The sequence below is a fragment of the Vulpes lagopus genome, chromosome 9 (assembly GCF_018345385.1).
Source record: "Vulpes lagopus strain Blue_001 chromosome 9, ASM1834538v1, whole genome shotgun sequence".
Taxonomy (NCBI): Eukaryota; Metazoa; Chordata; class Mammalia; order Carnivora; family Canidae; genus Vulpes; species Vulpes lagopus.
In genome coordinates this window covers 61,112,552-61,130,793 of record NC_054832.1, presented here as the reverse complement: position 1 = coordinate 61,130,793, position 18,242 = coordinate 61,112,552, and the positions used below count along the sequence as shown (strand labels likewise).

Here is an 18,242-nt window from a genome sequence, read left to right as displayed (position 1 = left end):
CCTACAGTACGTACGAAGATTTCTTTTCCCTTCAGGATCTATAAAAAGAGAGAAGGGAAGAGCAACCAATTTGGTTTTTTTGGGGGGCCTTCTCCAATGTTACTTGCATGAAGCCTTAGAAACATGCCACAGGAGCGCCGTGTCCCCCCTGGGGGAGTCAGTGGTGGAGTGCAGGCACTGGGGACACACCCTTATGGGGTAGCCTGCCTGGGTTCCCTTCCCGGTGTTGTGGCACCTGGGGCAAGTCACGTCACCCTCAAAACAGGAGTTCTACCACATGGCTGTGAGGGACTTTCAGTGAACTAATTTCAGTAAAGCTCTTGGCAGATAATTCAGCTGTGTTCAATATCCGTTGGCTGTTTCTGGAATTCTGGAAAAAAAATATTATGGGTGCCTGCCCTAGTACGCAGTCACCACCGAAGGTGACGAGGGGAGAGCCAGTCCCTGCTGTCACAGATTTGGGGATGGAAATGTGATCCTGGCCCTCACACGCCTGCCTCCCCTCAGAGCTCACATGTGCTCTCTTGTGCTCAGCAGTTAAGCTCCCTGGCACTTCTGGGTTAAAATGGACCACCCTTTAGTGTAAGACTAATTATCACCAATGTCAGTGTTTCCAGGGTTATGCTTCCACTTTCTCACACAGGCTGTCGCTGGGTTATGTGGCCACTCCCCGGAGAAGTGCAATGGGGTGGGGGCAGCAGGACTGGCGGCAGGAAGATGCCAGCCCTCTAAGGGGCTTCAAACTTCAGTAAATGACACATTTAGGGTCTAAACACATGAAATATATTCTATTTTCTGTTTGATTCACTGTAACAACATTAACCATTTAGATGAGCTGCACATCTGGGTACCCTTGGGCCTCTGTCGTATGTGACTGTGGTTCCTTTTTTTTTTTTTTTTTTTTAAAGTTTTTTTCTTGAGAGAGTGTGCACACAAGCACGCATGAGTGGGAGGAGGGGCAGTGGGAGAGGGAGAGAGAGAAGCAGACTCCCCACTGAGGAGGGAACCTGATACGGGGCTCAGGATACCGGCATCATGACCCGGGCCCAAGGCAGACCCTTAACCCACAGAGCCACCCAGGTGCCCCTGGATCTATTACTTTTTAAACTTAGATATTAACAAAACCATCCAAGATTCACTTTTTTGTAGGAAATTGAACATCGATCCTACATTTTCTCCATTGAAAGAATTTTTTTTTTAAAGATTTTATTTATTCATGAGAGACACAGAGACAGAGGCAAAGGCACAGGCAGAGGGAGAAGCAGGCTCCCTGCGAGGAGCCTGAAATGAGACTCAATCCTAGGATGCTGGGATCACGACCTGAGCCAAAGGCAGATGGTCAACCACTGAGCCACCCAGGTGCCTGGAGAGAAAATTTTTAACTTAAAAAAAAAAAAAAAAGTTATCTACTGCTAAGAATTGTATCCATTACCTTAAGAGGGCCCCACAGGCCCATTTATCTATGTGCTAAACTGCTCACAGAACCTTCTTGTTAACAGATCTGCTGCTAGGCACATAATTCAGTTGGGTTCTAAATACCGACTATTCTTTTTCAAGATTTGACTGAACATGGTAATATCACTCTTCTTAGAACAAGTGTTGAATAGGCAAATAATATACATGACTGTTGCCTAAACAAAATAAAATATAGAAAAAAAATCCTTAAAAAGAATAAACATACACCTAATTAAGGGATAGAGAACAACTGTAAGTTAGCTCCTCTTTATCCTCCTGAAAATCTAACATTATGATTCAGAAAAAGTAAAAATAAAGTTTGCCCTAACATGACTGATTCATTGCTACGTTTTTTTTGCTTTGCTATAATAATACCATTCCAGAGCAAAATTAGCGTTCTTAATTCATATGCCACCATTAGCTCAATTAAAATGAGCTTAAAAAAATAAGTATTCACAGAAAACCATTGTATGCCAGATAAAATTACAAGATGTTTTTAAAAATCACAAGCGTTACAACTGTCTTTAATCTAGTGGCTGACAGTTTATCTGCCAATTTTGGTCTATAAAATATCCATGTTCCCTTTACTGCTGTATTCACATATTTCTTTGTTGTTTCTTACCCGTGATGCGTCTCCCTCCTGCTTAATCATATCCATTCCAGGCAGCTGGTTTGGGAAAAGGTTGCCTCCCCTCAGAGCAGGATCATTAACCTGAGGGCACAAGACAGGACATTGGCTATAGTCAGTAGGACATCCAATCCAAAAGTGTACTAGGAGCAAGCAAGCCATCAAACCTCCCTCCTCGTCTTGGTCATCAGGATTAGAATGATGGGGAAAGACGGCTACATGGAAACGGCTCCACCCCCGTACCTACTCTCCCATGCTTAGGTTTTCAGGGGAGTATGGAGGAACAAGAAATTACTTACACTGCCTTCAAAATTAAAGTCTGCATTCTGTGTAGAGATTTGACAGATGATAATACTGGAAACATTTTCACGACTTAACAGGTTTGCCCTTTCGGTAGGTTCAAATTAGACCCATGATTCAAATGTGGGCCTTTAAAGCCATCTGAGAAGCTCCTAATACCTTCATTGTTTAGGCAAGTTGTTGATTAGCAAGAGCAAGTCTGAGTACCCAACAGTGCTGAATTTTGTGAATCTTCTATAACCAACTGAACTATTCATTAGCATTCATACAATTCTTGCACAAATTACAAAGGTACAAATACTAATACTGTATATAGGTGGCAGTTGTAATTCTTGGGTTTCCAAATTAATTCTGATATTCAGAAAGTTTAAATCTATGCAAAAGTTCCGGGCAGCCTGGGTGGCTCAGCGGTTTAGCACCGCCTTTCAGCCCAGGGCGTGATCCTGGAGACCCGGGATCGAGTCCCACGTTGGGCTCCCTGCATGGAGCCTGCTTCTCCCTCTGCCTGTGTCTCTGCCTCTGTGTTTGTGTGTGTCTCTCATAAATAAATAAAATCTTAAAAAAAAAATCTATGCAAAAGTTCCTACACAGAAGCAATCTGGATTATTAAAAATGCACCAGTTTACTTCCAGGCTGGCTGAGCGGGACTCCTGGTAGGCTAGACCATCTCAGTGTCTGTTGCTTTGTATCGCTTCCCTAGAAAGCAAACCAGGAACCACCACTGGCTCCTTTCTGTAGAAAATTCAAAATCAACACTATGTTTTCTCCACTGAAAAGATAAAAGTGTATCTTTAATTATGTCTGTTTTTAATTTACCCAAAAAGGCTTTAGCCACCATCAGTTCAATTACAAGAAGTGCAAATTATCACACACAGAGAGCTTTCTTAAATTGAAAGGGCTTTAAATTTTCTCATGCACCACTCTGCATTTTTATTAATATCTTTTTGTAGAATAAAACATTGAGACATTGTAAAATTTACTAATCATGGTTTACCAACATCAGCTTAAACAGACCTAATCAAATTCTGAATCTTTCACCATTTTCACAATTATGATCTAACTGAAACACAAGTTCTGTCAGTGACTTATTAAGTCATTTAAACTTTACATGCCTTGATTTCCATGTATGAAATAAGACTCAGAGTCCTTGCCACATCTCTACTTTGCATGGACTACCGAGGTAGTAGGATGCCAAGCATTCGGTGCCCTTTAGAAATGAGGTCTTCTGTAAACATAATTAAAAAATTATTAACTAATATCTTGGGGATCCCTGGATGGCCCAGCTGTTTAGCGCCTGCCTTCAGCCCAAGGCGTGATCCCGGAGACCCAGGATCGAGTCCCACATCGGGCTCCCTGCATGGAGCCTGCTTCTCCCTCTGCCTGTGTGTCTGTCTCTCTCTCTCTCTCTCTCTGTGTCTCTCATGAATAAATAAATAAAATGTTTAAAAAACAAACAAACCCTAATATCTTTACCTGTGGATCAGCTACCACTGACTGAATCCCAGGCTGGCTACCTGAGATATCAATGCTTTGAGTCTCTTTGCTACCAGGTGAAGCTGGTATGCATTGGTCTTACTCAGAATTAGTCTTAAGCAGAATTCTTTATTTATTTTTTAAGATTTTATTTATTCATGGGACACACACACACACACACACAGAGGCAGAGACACAGGCAGAGGGAGAAGCAGGATCCATGCAGGGAGTCTGGTGTGGGACCCAACCCCCAGGATCAGGTCCTGGGCCGAAGGCGGCGCTAAACCGCTGAGCCACCCAGGCTGCCCAAGCAGAATTCTTTAAAAAATATTGACCAGAAAACCACAGCACTCACAGCCCCAAGATAATAAAGAATAGTTTTCAGATGATTAGTGCCAGTCTCCCTGCACAAGTATCATTTAAAGTTAATTGGGTAGGGGGTGTGGAGAGTAGGAAATGAAGCTAATTGGATGGCTGGCAATTAGTTTGGCCTTTTGGATTCATCTGGGTTTTTCGCTTAGGAGAAAATAAGTTCTTAAACTATCAATCCAAAATAAGGCTATTTAAGAAGTACATTTACCATTCCATTTTTAGAGATTCACTTTAGTTATTGCTAAGTTCCTCAAATAAATTAAGTGGCAAAGTTAAGAAATATTTTAGAAGATCCTTGAGTAGTCAGGAATCCTTTCATGTTTATTTCATCATTGACAAGTATTTCTGTTAATCACACTAACAGGTTAAAGTAAGGTCGAGAAAACACTCATCAAAATAAATGTGGGAGTTGATGGCAGATGTTAAGTACATGGAAAGATACAGTGAATGCAGAAATAGACAAAAAGTTATGATCAGAAGACAAAGGTCTGCTTCTCAGGGTGCTCACCTGCTCGGGACCCATGGAGGACAGCCCCGACGTAGGCACGGAGGTCACTGAGGTCATGCTGATCTGTCCTGTCATCTGGTTCATGTTGTTCATCCCACCTGTGTTGGTCGCCATGGATACATTGATGTTCATATTGTTATTGTACATGCTGGTGTTTGCTTGTTGCCCAAAGTGTGGTGGGGACTGTTGTGAAAACATGCTAGAACATAAGGAAAAGATTAAAATGTCAAGAGTTGTGGGGCAAACAGGCAGGCAATTTTGAGCACTTGCTCCTCAGGCATTTACTTCAGAATAAGTCCAGGCTGAAAGAACCCAGGGTGGGGCAGCCAGCAGAGGTGAAGTCAGAAATGGTAGGGGAAGTATCAATGAGGCTGCAGCGGTGATCACGCTCCTCTCTTTTCCTTACATCACCAGGAAGGTCTAGGGTTCTATTTTCCACTTTCACTTCTGCACCCAACAAGCTTTTACTTGTTTGCTTTTACTACAGGTACTAATAAAGGATGGCCTGTAGAGCACTGCCTTCCATAGCAGTTTCTAGCTTAAATTGGTGGGGTGCAACCTTCTAAAGGGAGTGCCTTTTATTCCCAAGGAAAAGATATGCTAAGCTTTTGTAAATTCTGGTAACTTCTGCCATAGGAAAAGTAAACTTCCTTACTTAGTAGTTTATTTGGCATTGCTTGCTGGAGCAAAAAAAGTTAAGAAAAATACAGAAAAGATGGGACACCTGGCTGGCTTAGTTGGTAGAACCATGTGACTCTTTTTTTTTTTTTAAAGATTTTATTTATTTATTCATGAGAGACACAAAGAGAGGGGGAGGGGGGAGACACAGGCAGAGGGAGAAGCAGGCTCCATGCAGGGAGCCCGATGTGGGACTCGATCCTAAGACCCCAGGGTCACGCCCTGAGCTGAAGGCAGATGCTCAACTGCTCAACCACCCAGGCATCCCAAACATGTGACTCTTGATCTCAGGGTTGTTAGTTTATGCCCCATGTTGGGGATAGAGCTTCCTTAATTTAAAAAAAAAAAAAAAAAAAAGGAAAAAATACAGAAAAGAGAGGTGGCCTACAGAAAGATTCCCTGGTGATCATTTATATCAAAAAGACACAGAAACACAGCATACCTGTTTCCACCCATATTCCCCTGCGCCCACCCATTCATGTCAGAGGAGGCCTGGTAGGCTGGATTAGCCTGAGACTGCTGCATCATGGGGCTCTGGGTATGTGCCATTCTGGGTGACATCAGAGGGCTCTGGGGTGTTGTCGCCCCAGTGAAGCCTGGATCAGGTTGCTGACTTATTCCTTAAAAAACAAAAACAGAAATCCAAAGGAGAGTGTTAGTTTTATTGCAGAGACTAAGCGGAAGAAAAGAGAACAAATTACATACACATAGAAAATTACTTTCAAAAACCTGATCACGTGCTGGTTAATAACATACATCTTCAACAGATTCCAAACTGGTATAAAATGCACGAAGCAAATTTCCCTATCTTGATTGCTTATGGTAGTTATAAGAGTGCTAAGAACCATGTTAATCACTGTGACTAGAGACGAGAGAAAATACTGTTCCTTCCCCTTATCTTTCTCCAAATCAAGAATGAGTCAAAGAGGTATATTTCTCTCTTTTTTTTTTATATTTCTCTTTTACCTGAGACAGTCTTTAAATTTTTATATATGACTACAGATCTTTAAAAAACAAGATTTTATTTATTTATTCATGAGAGACACAGAGAGAGAGGCAGAGACATAGGCAGAGGGAGAAGCAGGCTCCATGCAGGGAGCCTGACGTGGGACTCGATCTCAGGTCTCCGGGGTCACAACCTGGGCCGAAGGCGGTGCTAAACCGCTGAGCCATCCGGGCTGCCCCAGATTGGAATGTTTAAACTTTAAATCAGATTGAACTTCAGCTATATAGAAGTTAACACATGTGGGATCCCTGGGTGGCGCAGCGGTTTGGCGCCTGCCTTTGGCCCAGGGCGTGATCCTGGAGACCCGGGATCGAATCCCACGCCGGGCTCCCGGTGCGTGGAGCCTGCTTCTCCCTCTGCCTGTGTCTCTGCCTCTCTCTCTCTCTCTCTCTCTCTCTCTGTGTGTGACTATCATAAATAAAAAAAATAATAAATCATTAAAAAAAAAGAAGTTAACACATGTGAATAATTTTTTTATTGAATTAAGCCATTATTCTATGATGAAATCAATGCTTTTTTTTTTTTAAGATTTTATTTATTTATTCATGATAGTCATGCAGAGAAAGAGAGAGGTAGAGACACAGGCAGAGGGAGAAGCAGGCTCCATGCAGGGAGCCTGACGTGGGATTCGATCCCGGGTCTCCAGGATCGCGCCCTGGGCCAAAGGCAGGTGCCAAACCGCTGCGCCACCCAGGGATCCCCGAAATCAATGCATTTTTAAAAAAAACAAGTGACTACATCATAATTAGCTTGTTTCTTTTTTTTTTTATTTATTTATGATAGTCACAGAGAGAGATTGAGAGAGAGAGAGAGGCAGAGACACAGGCAGAGGGAGAAGCAGGCTCCCTGCAGCGGGAGCCCAACGTGGGATTCGATCCCGGGTCTCCAGGATCGCGCCCTGGGCCAAAGGCAGGCACCAAACCGCTGCGCCACCCAGGGATCCCAATTAGCTTGTTTCATCTCTCTAAAGGGCTCCACAGTACTTCAATGCTAAGTACAAGGAGCAAGAATCAGAAAAAAAAATTGAATGTAAGCTTCTTGTTCAGTTTAGAAACAAGTGACATTTACACTAAAAGGAGAGAGGAACTTTTTAGGAGCCTTTTCAAAGTCATCAAAAAGGACACAGGAGAAAGAAGCTTTGAAACAAAGGCGGCAACTCAGGAAATTGCAAGTAGGACAGTAAAGGAAGTGCGCTTCTGCCTAGATGTGTGCAATATGCAGATTTAATTAGTACTTAGATTAGCTGTGAAAGAAAAGTCCATGATCACACAGAAAAAGCTGCACAGTATCTGTTTCTTTAAAGAAATAGGAGACATGAATGTAGGCACCACACAGACTTGATAGTTATTTATAGGTAACTGGCGAAAGATAGGTAAAATCATTTTGAATGCTAACATTAAAACAAGCAGTTACTTTTATCAATAATTCAACCATTAATTGAACATGACAGGTAAGCAAATATTAACATTTATGACATTACACATTTGTCTTTTAAGACGACATTAAGCTACACATCAACATGAAGAAAACCAAGAAGCCCTCCACTGGGGTTTCTAGATCATGCTTTTGAGGAATTATCCATTCATTAAAGATTTGGCATCATCTTTTTTTCTAAAATTATAGAATGTCTAATACTTGCATTTACATAGGTCTTTCAACTTTTTGTATATATCTATTGATTTGTTCAATAGATTTGTTCAGACTCAGAGGTTTTCAAAAACAAACATATACACGTGCACCTGTGTTTACAGATGCTGACATAAAACATGTTCTCATACACACTCACACACATGACTGATGGGACCAGACACATGCGTACTTCCTTCGGTCATTCTTAAAAGACCTGCCCTCAGAGAAAAGGTGGTACCTGAGCTGAGAGACTGGTGGGCAGGGTGCTGGGCCTGGGGGCTCCCGCTAGGCCCCTGCTGCCCCCCACCCCCAAGCTAGCCAGACTCCTCTGGGAGCCATGCAAAGAGCTTTGTGAGAGGAGTGGAGACCTAGGACCAGGGGAACACTGGGGAGAAAGGATTGGTGAAAGGTGGTGGGGATGGAAGACCAGTACCGTAGTTTGGAGGAAACGGAAACTGCTGTGCATTTGCCTGGGGCATCCGGGGGTTGCTCAGAGTTGCTGGTAAACCACCAGGAGCCACCATGCTCGAGGTCATGTTCAACCCTTGGCCTCTCATCATCAATGTTCGCTGCTGAACTTGCTGTTGCTGATGCATTTGTCTCTGTCGAAGATGCTGGTTCAGGATTTCCCTCTGTCTTTGGGCCAGCATCTGTGCATTAATAGGTGCCTAAAACGGGGGTGAGGTAGGGAATACACAGAGGGAACAGTGGGGGAAGACACAGATGGAAAAACAAACTACCTATTAGAAACAGGACAAAATCATCTGGAAAATAGAATTATACAGAAAAAACACTTTAGGGTTGAATGACTGGTGGGTGAGAATGTGAGCTTCTACATCCTACAGAGATGATGTTTTTTTCTGAAATCTGCAATGATTTACATGGGTAAGTTCAATGTTCACTCGGAACTCACTGTGAGAGGCACAGTTAGCTAAAGCACCTCACACCACCAGTCCTCTCTGTAAGACGAATGTCCTCTCTATAAACCTTAAAGATGGCAATTTGGATTCTCATTCAATAGACATTCTGGTCTAGAGGAAAGCCAAATCATTTGTGCCAAAATGTGGCCTGAAGCACGTCAGAAGAGGCTGGACAGAGGCAGGAAGAAAGCAGGGAGCGTACGGAGGGAGAGGGGGATAGGAACATAATACAAACAGGCTAGGGCAGTCCTCATTATCCATGGATTCCATACCAGTGAACTTACTTAGTAAAATTTATTTGAAGCCCCCAACTCCATATTCACAGCACTGCCATCATTTTATAGACATGTGCAGAGAGGCAAAAAAATTCGAGATGTCTAAGGTGTGTATCATTCCTACCCGAGGCTGAAACGAGGCAACACTCTGCCTGTTTGTTTCAGCCTCATACTGTGAACGAAGCGTCCTTTGTGTGGACTGTTCAGTTCCGCATTTTTCACTCTGCTGCGCTTTCCCCCATCATTTTGCTCTGTACGGTGCTTCCTAAGAGTAGTGCTACAGTGCTGCCAGTGTTCCTAAAGGCAAGAGGCTGTGATGTGCCTTATGGGGAAAACATATTAGATGAGCTTCACTCAGGCAAGAGTCAGAGCGCTGTTGTCTCTGAGTTCAAGGGAACGGATCAGTGATATATATTACATAAGGTGTTTTCAAACAGAAACACATATGACACGTGGTTATGTACGGATAGACTGATGACGATGTCACCAGAGGCTGGAAGGACCTGAACCCTTTATTTCTCCTCTTCACTAATTCAGTGTTTGCATTAACTTTAAGAATGCAACAAATGTGGGCAGCCCTGGTGGCTCAGCGGTTTAGCGCCACCTTCAGCCCAGGGCGTGATCCTGGAGACCCGGGATCCATTCCCAAGTCAGGCTCCCTGCATGGAGCCTGCTTCTCCCTTTGCCTGTGCCTCTGCCTCTCTTTCCTCTCTGTGTATTCTCATGAATAAATAAATAAAATCTTAAAAAAAAAAAAGTGCAACAAAAGTAAATAATGACAATTGACTGTAGCTGGCAGTGAAAATGGCAGTGCTTAGGAGGAAACTACAAAAGTGACAGGCTAGGGGCGCCTGGGTGGCTCAGTTGGTTAAGCGCCCTACTCTTGGTTTTAGCTCAGGTCGTGATCTCAGGGTTGTGAGATTGAGCCCCAAGGTGGGTTCTGTGCTCACTGAGGAGTCTGCTCGAGTTTCTCTTTCCCTCTGCTTCTCCCCACAGTGTGCTGTGAGCTTGTATGTGCGTGCTCTCTCTCTCAAATAAATAAATCTTAAAAAAAAAAAAAAGAAAAAGAAAAGAAAAAGAAAAGTGACAGGCTAAATGGACATCTGAATGACCTAAAAGATCCACCATGCTGATCTGGGTTGTATGGCCTTCTGAGTTACTTTGCAAGGGATATCGAGGGGAAGAAATGACAGAGAAATTCAACAGACACTGGGCTGGACTGCTCCCTACCTGTGTTGGTACTCCAGGCCTCAGAGTCAAGTTCACATTTGAAACATTGCTGATTTGATTCATAAGTGGCTGGCGATTCTAAATACATACACACAGAAGAATCAATACGTTTTTAAAACAATATATTTCACATCACCTTTCTGGAGAAATCACCCTCCCCAACACAACCTCTGAATGTCATTAGATACTGAAACCCTATGGTTTACAGCTGAATTCCCTTAAAAAGCTAATTACCAGTGAGGTTTCATATTGCTTATAACTGAGAAAGTATCTTGGACTGTTTATAGAAATCCATCTCAGCTTGTTTCAATGAGAATACATTTTCTTGAGCTAACTAGGTGTTCATAAGGCAGCACTGCTGCACCATTCAGCTAATAGTGACTATTTCTGTCCTGAGATAGGACTAAGGACAGGAGCTACTATTGTCCTGAGTGCTCACACTGGGTTAGAAACCACGTGTGAAGTCCTTTTACTCATATACACATTGCACCACACCATACAACAGCCGTGTTTTACAAACAAGAAAACAGAGGCTCAGAGAGCTAGACTGTTAATAAATAATAGGGATGGCCACCAGAAGGACAGCTACTCTGTGCTACAGTGGAGTTAGTGGAGGAGGCGGGAGGGAAATCAGTAAAGCAGAAAAGAGCATGAGATGGAGGATCATCTTAGCAGGAATGAGATGAGTGTTAAGACTTCTCCAAGGACACATGATGGTCATGCCATCGCACCTCAACCTGCCCCCCACCCCTCACCTCTCCAGGCACCCATGAAGAGCACACCTGCTGTGCCTGGAGGCGATGCTGCAGCTGGAGCCTCAGCTGATTTGGCTGGTTCTGCACGAGGCCGGTGGGCCTGAGGCCAGGTCTGGGCTGCATGCGGAGTGTGGCATAGCTAGGCCGCTGTCCCATGGTATGAAAGTTGGGATCTTGCATGGGAGGATAGCTACCCTGCGCCATCTGTGCCTGAGACGCATACTGTTGCGGGAAAACTGCAGCCTTCTGCTCCAGCATGATGTTGGAGTCCTGACTTGAGAACTGTTCCGGATCTACTGCTTGGCTCTGAAGAGAAAGCCCCCAGATAACAAACAAATAAATAAAACCACTAAAAACAGCTATATACTAGTATATAGTATACTATATACTATACTATATACTAAGAGTAAGTATAAGGTGATTTTTTTCCTCACTGTCACGTCTGAAACTTGTTACACTGTACCAAACTACGCACAAAGGTACTAGCTTGACTCCACTTTTCTTCCTAGGGAATATCTTTGTTCAACATATCCAGGTTTGTGAGGAGAGAAGTGGGGTTGGGCCGACTCCCAGCCACACTTCTTCCAAGGGAAGGGAGAAGCAGGCCATGACTAGGGATGCCGCCTCCTCACTCTGCTAATCGGAGACAGACGCAGACTCTGAAATGCAAATGCTCCCTAGAAGTGTTACATTTTTTCACCAATTATTCATTCCCGTACCCATCACTATAATTAGACAACCACCTTGGTACCTAGCTGCCCACCACCGTTATTCCCATTTTGCGGATAACAAAAGCTGAGACCTGGAGATGCGAAGCAGGTTGCAGTAAGCCTATCTGGCTAGAGAAATAGTGGGTTCCAATCCAGTCTGTGATTCGGTAGCTGGGCTCTTCACCAGTGTGACACACTGCCTCTATGTAACTGTTTCCTGTGGCTGCCAGGATTCCCTGCATCTTTGCCACCTACCAGACATATTTAATGTGTTCGTCGTTCTTGGTTTCTAATGGCTACCTCATCTATCTGGGTGAGAATGAGGCAGGCATGAAAAATCCACAACTTCTGCAAGGGGGAGCACCTCAGACCCAGGTGGCTCCTGTGTGTCTGTGTCTAGGGTATAAAGGCACACCTGGCCAATTCTCGTCTTCCTTCTATTTCTAGGAGTGATTGCTACAAAACCCCTGATATAAGGAGGGCAGAACCCAACAGCAAAAGCCATCTCTTAAACTTTTCTTTAGCTTAGTCATGTCCTACGCCTTCCTCAGACCAGTCTATCCAAGTTAGAGTGGAGGCGTGGGCACCTCCCAGGACCCTGGGCTCACTGTCAGTGTGGCCCTGAGGCCCACCCGGGAGAACTAGGCCCAATGCCCTCTCCAGAGGAATGTTAAAAATGTGGATGGAACCTACCAGGGGAAACCATTCACTGTTCAATTACTGCTCTAACTACACCTACAGAAGTATCTCAGGACTTTAAATATTTGCCTCTCTGTAACAGGGAAGACATTTAATTAACTTCCATTTTTAAAGAAAACACACAAATCTGATGGGTATGAATAAATCCATTTGTATTCTCCATTTCCCGACTCCACTCAATAAACGTTTCTGTCATTCAGTTTAATAAGATGATATTATACTGACAATGGATGACAAATAGATAAAAAAAAAGACTAAAAATATTAATGATGAAACGACACTAGCATTGATAAAAAACAATGCTACAAGTCACCCGCCAATCCCAGTAGCCACACTTTTAAATGTCACTTGAACAAAACTTGAGCATGACAGTTCTGAAGGCTGGTTTCTAACTACCACAAAAGCAAAGCAAACTAGCCACACAGGAAATATTTAAATTCCATGCTCCCTTCTCGATTTACTTCAAGTTATTAGATCATGTAAGCTCTTAAGTCATTTCTTTCCATTCTGCTGTTCTCGATATGAATTGACAAGTCTTCACTCCCCCTATGTCTGCTGGGCTGCAGGAATTATGACAATACTGTTTCTGTGCTTTAGAGAAGCCTCCAATGACTCTGCATCACCTTTCTGACATATCCTCCTGACATGCCGTGTCTGAGAAGTAGACTGAACATGGGAAGGTCTTTTTCAGCAATAAGCAATAAAGATGATTTGTGCTGAGAACAAAGGAAGATAGTACCACGACTGTGATCATTTAAAAAAAATCTGTTGCTGTTGCTACTCTTCACAAAGTAAGCCAGGGGGCCTGCTTCCCACAATGTTAGCTGGGTAGCCAGACAGAGAAAATACTATACTATCACACAAGACTGTATTAGGTTGCTTATTATATTGCTATAAAGTCCTCTTAAAGCAGAGAATTACTTGAACTGACTTAAATTATCAGGAGGAGGAAAGCTAAATAAACAGGTGAAGACTAGTTAACTTCCTTATATTCCCATTTATGCTGAAATATCCCCCAAATTATTGTGGGTTCCACCCACACGAAGGTAAAAATGACTAATTAACTGCAGCTACCTCTAAAATGACTTCTGCTAACTCACTGCAAGGTGGTTTTTTTTTTTTTTTTAAAGATTTTATTTATTTATTCATGCGAGACACAGAGAGAGACACAGGCAGAGAGAGAAGCAGTCTCCATGCAGGAAGCCCGATGTGGGGCTTGATCCCGGGTCTCCAGGATCATACCCTGGGCTGAAGGCGCTAAACCGCTGAGCCACCCAGGGATCCCCACAAGGTGTTTTTGTAGCACAATAGCTTCCTATCACCAGCCGACAAATGTCAAGATTAACAGGATGTCATGTCATGGATACTGACTGGTTCTTCAGACGAAAGGATTCTAGGTCATAGAGCAGCAATGCTCTGTTCCTGACTTGCCTGTTTTCTGCCCCTCGTGTGTCCCTCCCTGTCATCAGGTGAGCTGGCCTTGACTCTGCCTTTCAGTTCAATAACCCAAATTATATGTAAAGCACATTTTCAGTATTTTCCGCTCTTGGGCTAAAGTTGATGTAGGAGTAACAAGGAAAGGGAGAAAGAAAACAGCATTAGCTTGTCAGGAGGTAAAGAAGTATTCTAAAAAGTGGCCTGCAGGTCATCTGTAAACCAAAGAAAATGGATAACTTTGTCTCCACACGAGTGCTCAGCCCCATCGGCCTCCCTCTGTGCGTACCTGGCTGACCAGCTCGGGTATTCCGAGAGCCCTGTCAATCTCCTCCAGTCCATCGAAATTCCTCAAGGCTAAATAGAGCTGGTCCAGGAGAGCTCCTTCATCACTCGGAGATTCTGCTGCAGGATGTGGACACAGCAAGTCATCTGGAGAGCTGCCAAACGGCTGCCTGTAAAAAGACAAACATCATCATCTTGGGCCCATGGAAAGGTAGTTGATTAGAGAGTATTTTTTTTCCCTCTTAAAGACAAAAGTTGATGGAAGTCAACCAGTTGACTTCCAGGGTCTTTGTGATAAAATACATATGAGCCAGTCATAGAACAAAATGACAACTCACAGTAACAGACACACTTTATTTTGGGTCTAACACAGGCCAGACTCAAATCAAGGCATCTAATGTATGATTTTTGTTTTTATTGCCCCCACTTTAAACCTGGCAAAGCTAAATAAGTAACTGTGTAATCATCTTGTAATAAGAAAAATACTTCTAAACATAAAAAGACAGACAAGTAAAGCTGGCAAAGCTGTGACTTAGGGAGGTTAAGCCACGTGTTGGTGACCACATGAGCAGACACTGCAAAGCTGGGATTTCAGCACAGACCTCTGTGGTTTCAGGGCCTACCTGATTACTGTATTTCCACAAATATACACTGATTTCTCAAGCACATTGGCATTTACGTTGCCCTGAAGTAACCAACGGATTTTTCTGAACTTTAGTAGGAAAGATGAACTTGATTGAACGGTCTTATTTCATACGAGGCTATGAGGCCCCACTTGGGAGAGACTAGAGATCTAAGCATAAAAGCTACATTAATTTCCTTGAATTCAGCTGTCGTTAGACTAACTTCGGCTGGACTAATAGGAAATTTTTTAGTCACACACAGGCAGGTCTTGTGAACATTTATTTTATTTTATTTTTAAGATTTTATTTATTTATTCATGAGACACACATAGAGAGAGAGACAGAGAGAGAGAGAGAGAGAGAGAGAGAGGCAGAGACACAGGCAGAGGGAGAAGCAGGCTCCACGCAGAGATCCCGATGTGGGACCTCATCCCAGGTCTCTAGGATCACACCCTGGGCCGAAGGCAGGCGCCAAACTGCTGAGCCACCAAGGGATCCCTATTGTGGACATTTATTAAAGCTGAAGTGTGGCTCTTGGCCATTCTGAGTTAGATGGTCAAGAAAAGGAGATTATGAATGTACACATTTTTTTTGTTATGATATAAGGTCATAGGTGATAGAAGCATAACACTGAACTCCAAACTCTATGGTATATAAAACTCCTATACTTTAAATTAAATGACAAGTTGAGGAAGTTGTTTAAAAAGAGCTTCTGAGTTACTTTAGTATCAGAAGGAAAATGACACTTGTATTTTGCCTAGATAGTCTGATTTGTAAGAGTTACCATATGATGTTTTGGAGAAAAGAAAAGTTTACAAGTAAGTAACCTTATTCTTAGGCAAGTGAGAATAGGTCCATCAATTTCTAACCCAATTTCATATGCCATGTTTTCTAAAGACAGCTTAATATGCCACTCTGGCCTAGAATCCTGAAATGTCATTAAAGCCAACAATTAATTTCAAACAGTTATACAGTGCGTAAAAAAAACAAAACAAAACAAAACAAAAAAACAAAAAAAACAAAAAAACTTACTCTCCATTTATTCCCAATAACTTGTAAAGAAAACCACCCAATTAAGTGTTCCCTCGATGTCACTGCTCACTTGCTATGCCTGGTTCTAAGCCCACATTCCCACTGCCTCTGAGGCCTGCAACCTGGCTGTGCGGCCACAAGCACAAGCCAAGCGGGTGTGCTGCGCAGCCAGCCAGTTCCATTCAAACGTTCCTGCCTTGCTAAAGGCAACAGATGCTCCTGGGGCCTTATGCTTCGCTGTTCTGGGGCCTTTCCTACACCTGCCTCTTCTCCCTATCATTGTGTTGCTTCTCAGTAAGACATCATTACTGGAAATGTTTCCTCTTACCCTTCCTGCTTCTCTGGCATCCGCTCTCTCCGAGAATTAAGTTTTTTAAACACAAGTGTGATCAGATCACTCTGCTGCTGCTCCACTTAGGGAGTGGGAGGAAGGAGCAGATGTAGAAAAGAAAGCAGCCAACAAGGAGGAGAAAAACCACAGAACCGCATGTCACAGAAGCAACAAGAGGAGGGCATTCCCCAAAGGAGTAACCAATATTTGGAGGTGGTAAATTTCGTGGAAAAAAAAAAAAAAAAAGACTTCAGGAAAAAAAAAAAAAGGAGTTCAGGTCAGCCGAGAGTGGATGCTTTCTACTTACCAGATCGCTTATACCTGGACCTCATTCCCCAAAGATGCTAGTGAAATAAGGCAGTAAAGGATTTTCTTTGTCTAGTTTTATTTCCTAATTTTCAAATTCTGTTTCTTCCCACATAAGCACACCCCTTCACTGATGACAAGATAAGGCGAAGTCTACTCTCTTAACTCTGGGAAGGCTGCGGGTTCCACACAAACCCAGACTCTCCAGTTTTGTATCAGACTGAAAACTAGTGTCAGAAGGAAAGGGAGGCACAGTTGCCCTTTGCAAGACAACTCTACCCTAGGAAAGATATATCCAAATGCATAAAGAAAAAAACAAACCAATGCAAAAGTTTATTTGCATTTAAAACAATTTCCAGGATAATAAAATAATCCATTCTTGTTCCTTGCTTTTCCTAATTAAAACAAAAACAAAAACAAAAACAAAAAAAACAAAACAAAACAAAACACCAAACCAATGCATGATCTACATTGAGAAGTACAACAGTACCTCCAGGCCTTCCGACTTTGGCCAAGCCCCTCATTGACTCAGGCTGGGACTCTCAAGATATTTTCCTGCTTATAACTTCTCTTCAATTCTCCTTACACAATGTTGCCAGGTTCCTTTTCCTAAAAGAAACTTTACTGAGTTGGCTTCAAATTCTCACTTCAACTCTCCAGGAAAATGTCTAAGTCCCTGATCAGGTGGTGGTGGTAGAATTTAAGGACACATACATTTTGGTAAAGCCCAACCTTTCCACACCCAACGTCTACAACTTCCCTGTGAGCCCCAGCCACCCTAGGCAATTGATCTTTTTCCAGGAGATGCCTTTCATACTACTATGAGGCCAAGACCTGTCTTTCCATGCTTCCTCCTCTCTTTTCCACTTAAAAGTGATACTGGTATTTATGATAAAAATGTCAACTTTAGATTGTACCCAGTGAGGAGATCTTAAGTCTCTTTGTTGGCCTACTAGTTGAAACTACATGGGTTCAGTAAATTTCCAGCTGATGAAAATAAAGGCTCCTGATCTAGCCAGGATATCATACCTTATACTTAGAAAAATACATTGCATTGTGGCTTGAAACAATGATAAATTTGAGCATACCATGACTTCTCTCACTTCCCTTAGAGACACCCTAATATGGCTGGCTTATGGAAAAAACACCGATCCAGGCTTCTAATCTTAACTTTATAAATGCCTACTTATTACCCTGCATTTTGGGCAATTACAAATACAGTTACAATCTAGACAGTGTCTGACACAAAACAAGGATGAAATTCAAAGGAATAAAGGAAAGAACACAAACAAGCCATAGGCTGGCGCAAAATGATTAAGTTATAAGCTAGCAAAAGATAAATCTATCGCCAATAGAAACCTCACTTCTTGAAATCTACACTTTTATTTATGAACTAGCAAAAGAGTATGGTTGGCAATAAGGAGGGGAATAAGGTCAGTTCTAAGCTCTTGTTTGAGAAACCCTACAGTTACCATTACTTTTCATATCTTCAAAATTCCACAAAAAGTAACAGCTACTACATGATAAGAAATAAACAAAAGGAACTTTATTTAGATGTATTGCAAACCAAAGAAAACCAAATTAACTCAGAAA

General features: G+C 42.7%; 1 protein-coding gene across 7 annotated transcripts in view; it reads right to left on the bottom strand.

The window, feature by feature from the left end:
- NCOA2 (nuclear receptor coactivator 2) overlaps positions 1 to 18,242 on the bottom strand; it is a 296,902-nt gene that overhangs the window by 6,472 nt on the left and 272,188 nt on the right. For all 7 annotated transcript variants that reach the window (XM_041768982.1, XM_041768981.1, XM_041768987.1 and 4 more), the window contains 7 exons: positions 14,362 to 14,527; positions 11,257 to 11,535; positions 10,475 to 10,552; positions 8,483 to 8,717; positions 5,857 to 6,034; positions 4,737 to 4,935; positions 2,078 to 2,167 (listed from right to left, as the gene is read on the bottom strand). In XM_041768982.1, the coding sequence (XP_041624916.1) occupies positions 2,078 to 2,167; positions 4,737 to 4,935; positions 5,857 to 6,034; positions 8,483 to 8,717; positions 10,475 to 10,552; positions 11,257 to 11,535; positions 14,362 to 14,527 (1,225 nt within the window). The remainder of the gene's footprint in view (positions 1 to 2,077; positions 2,168 to 4,736; positions 4,936 to 5,856; positions 6,035 to 8,482; positions 8,718 to 10,474; positions 10,553 to 11,256; positions 11,536 to 14,361; positions 14,528 to 18,242) is intronic.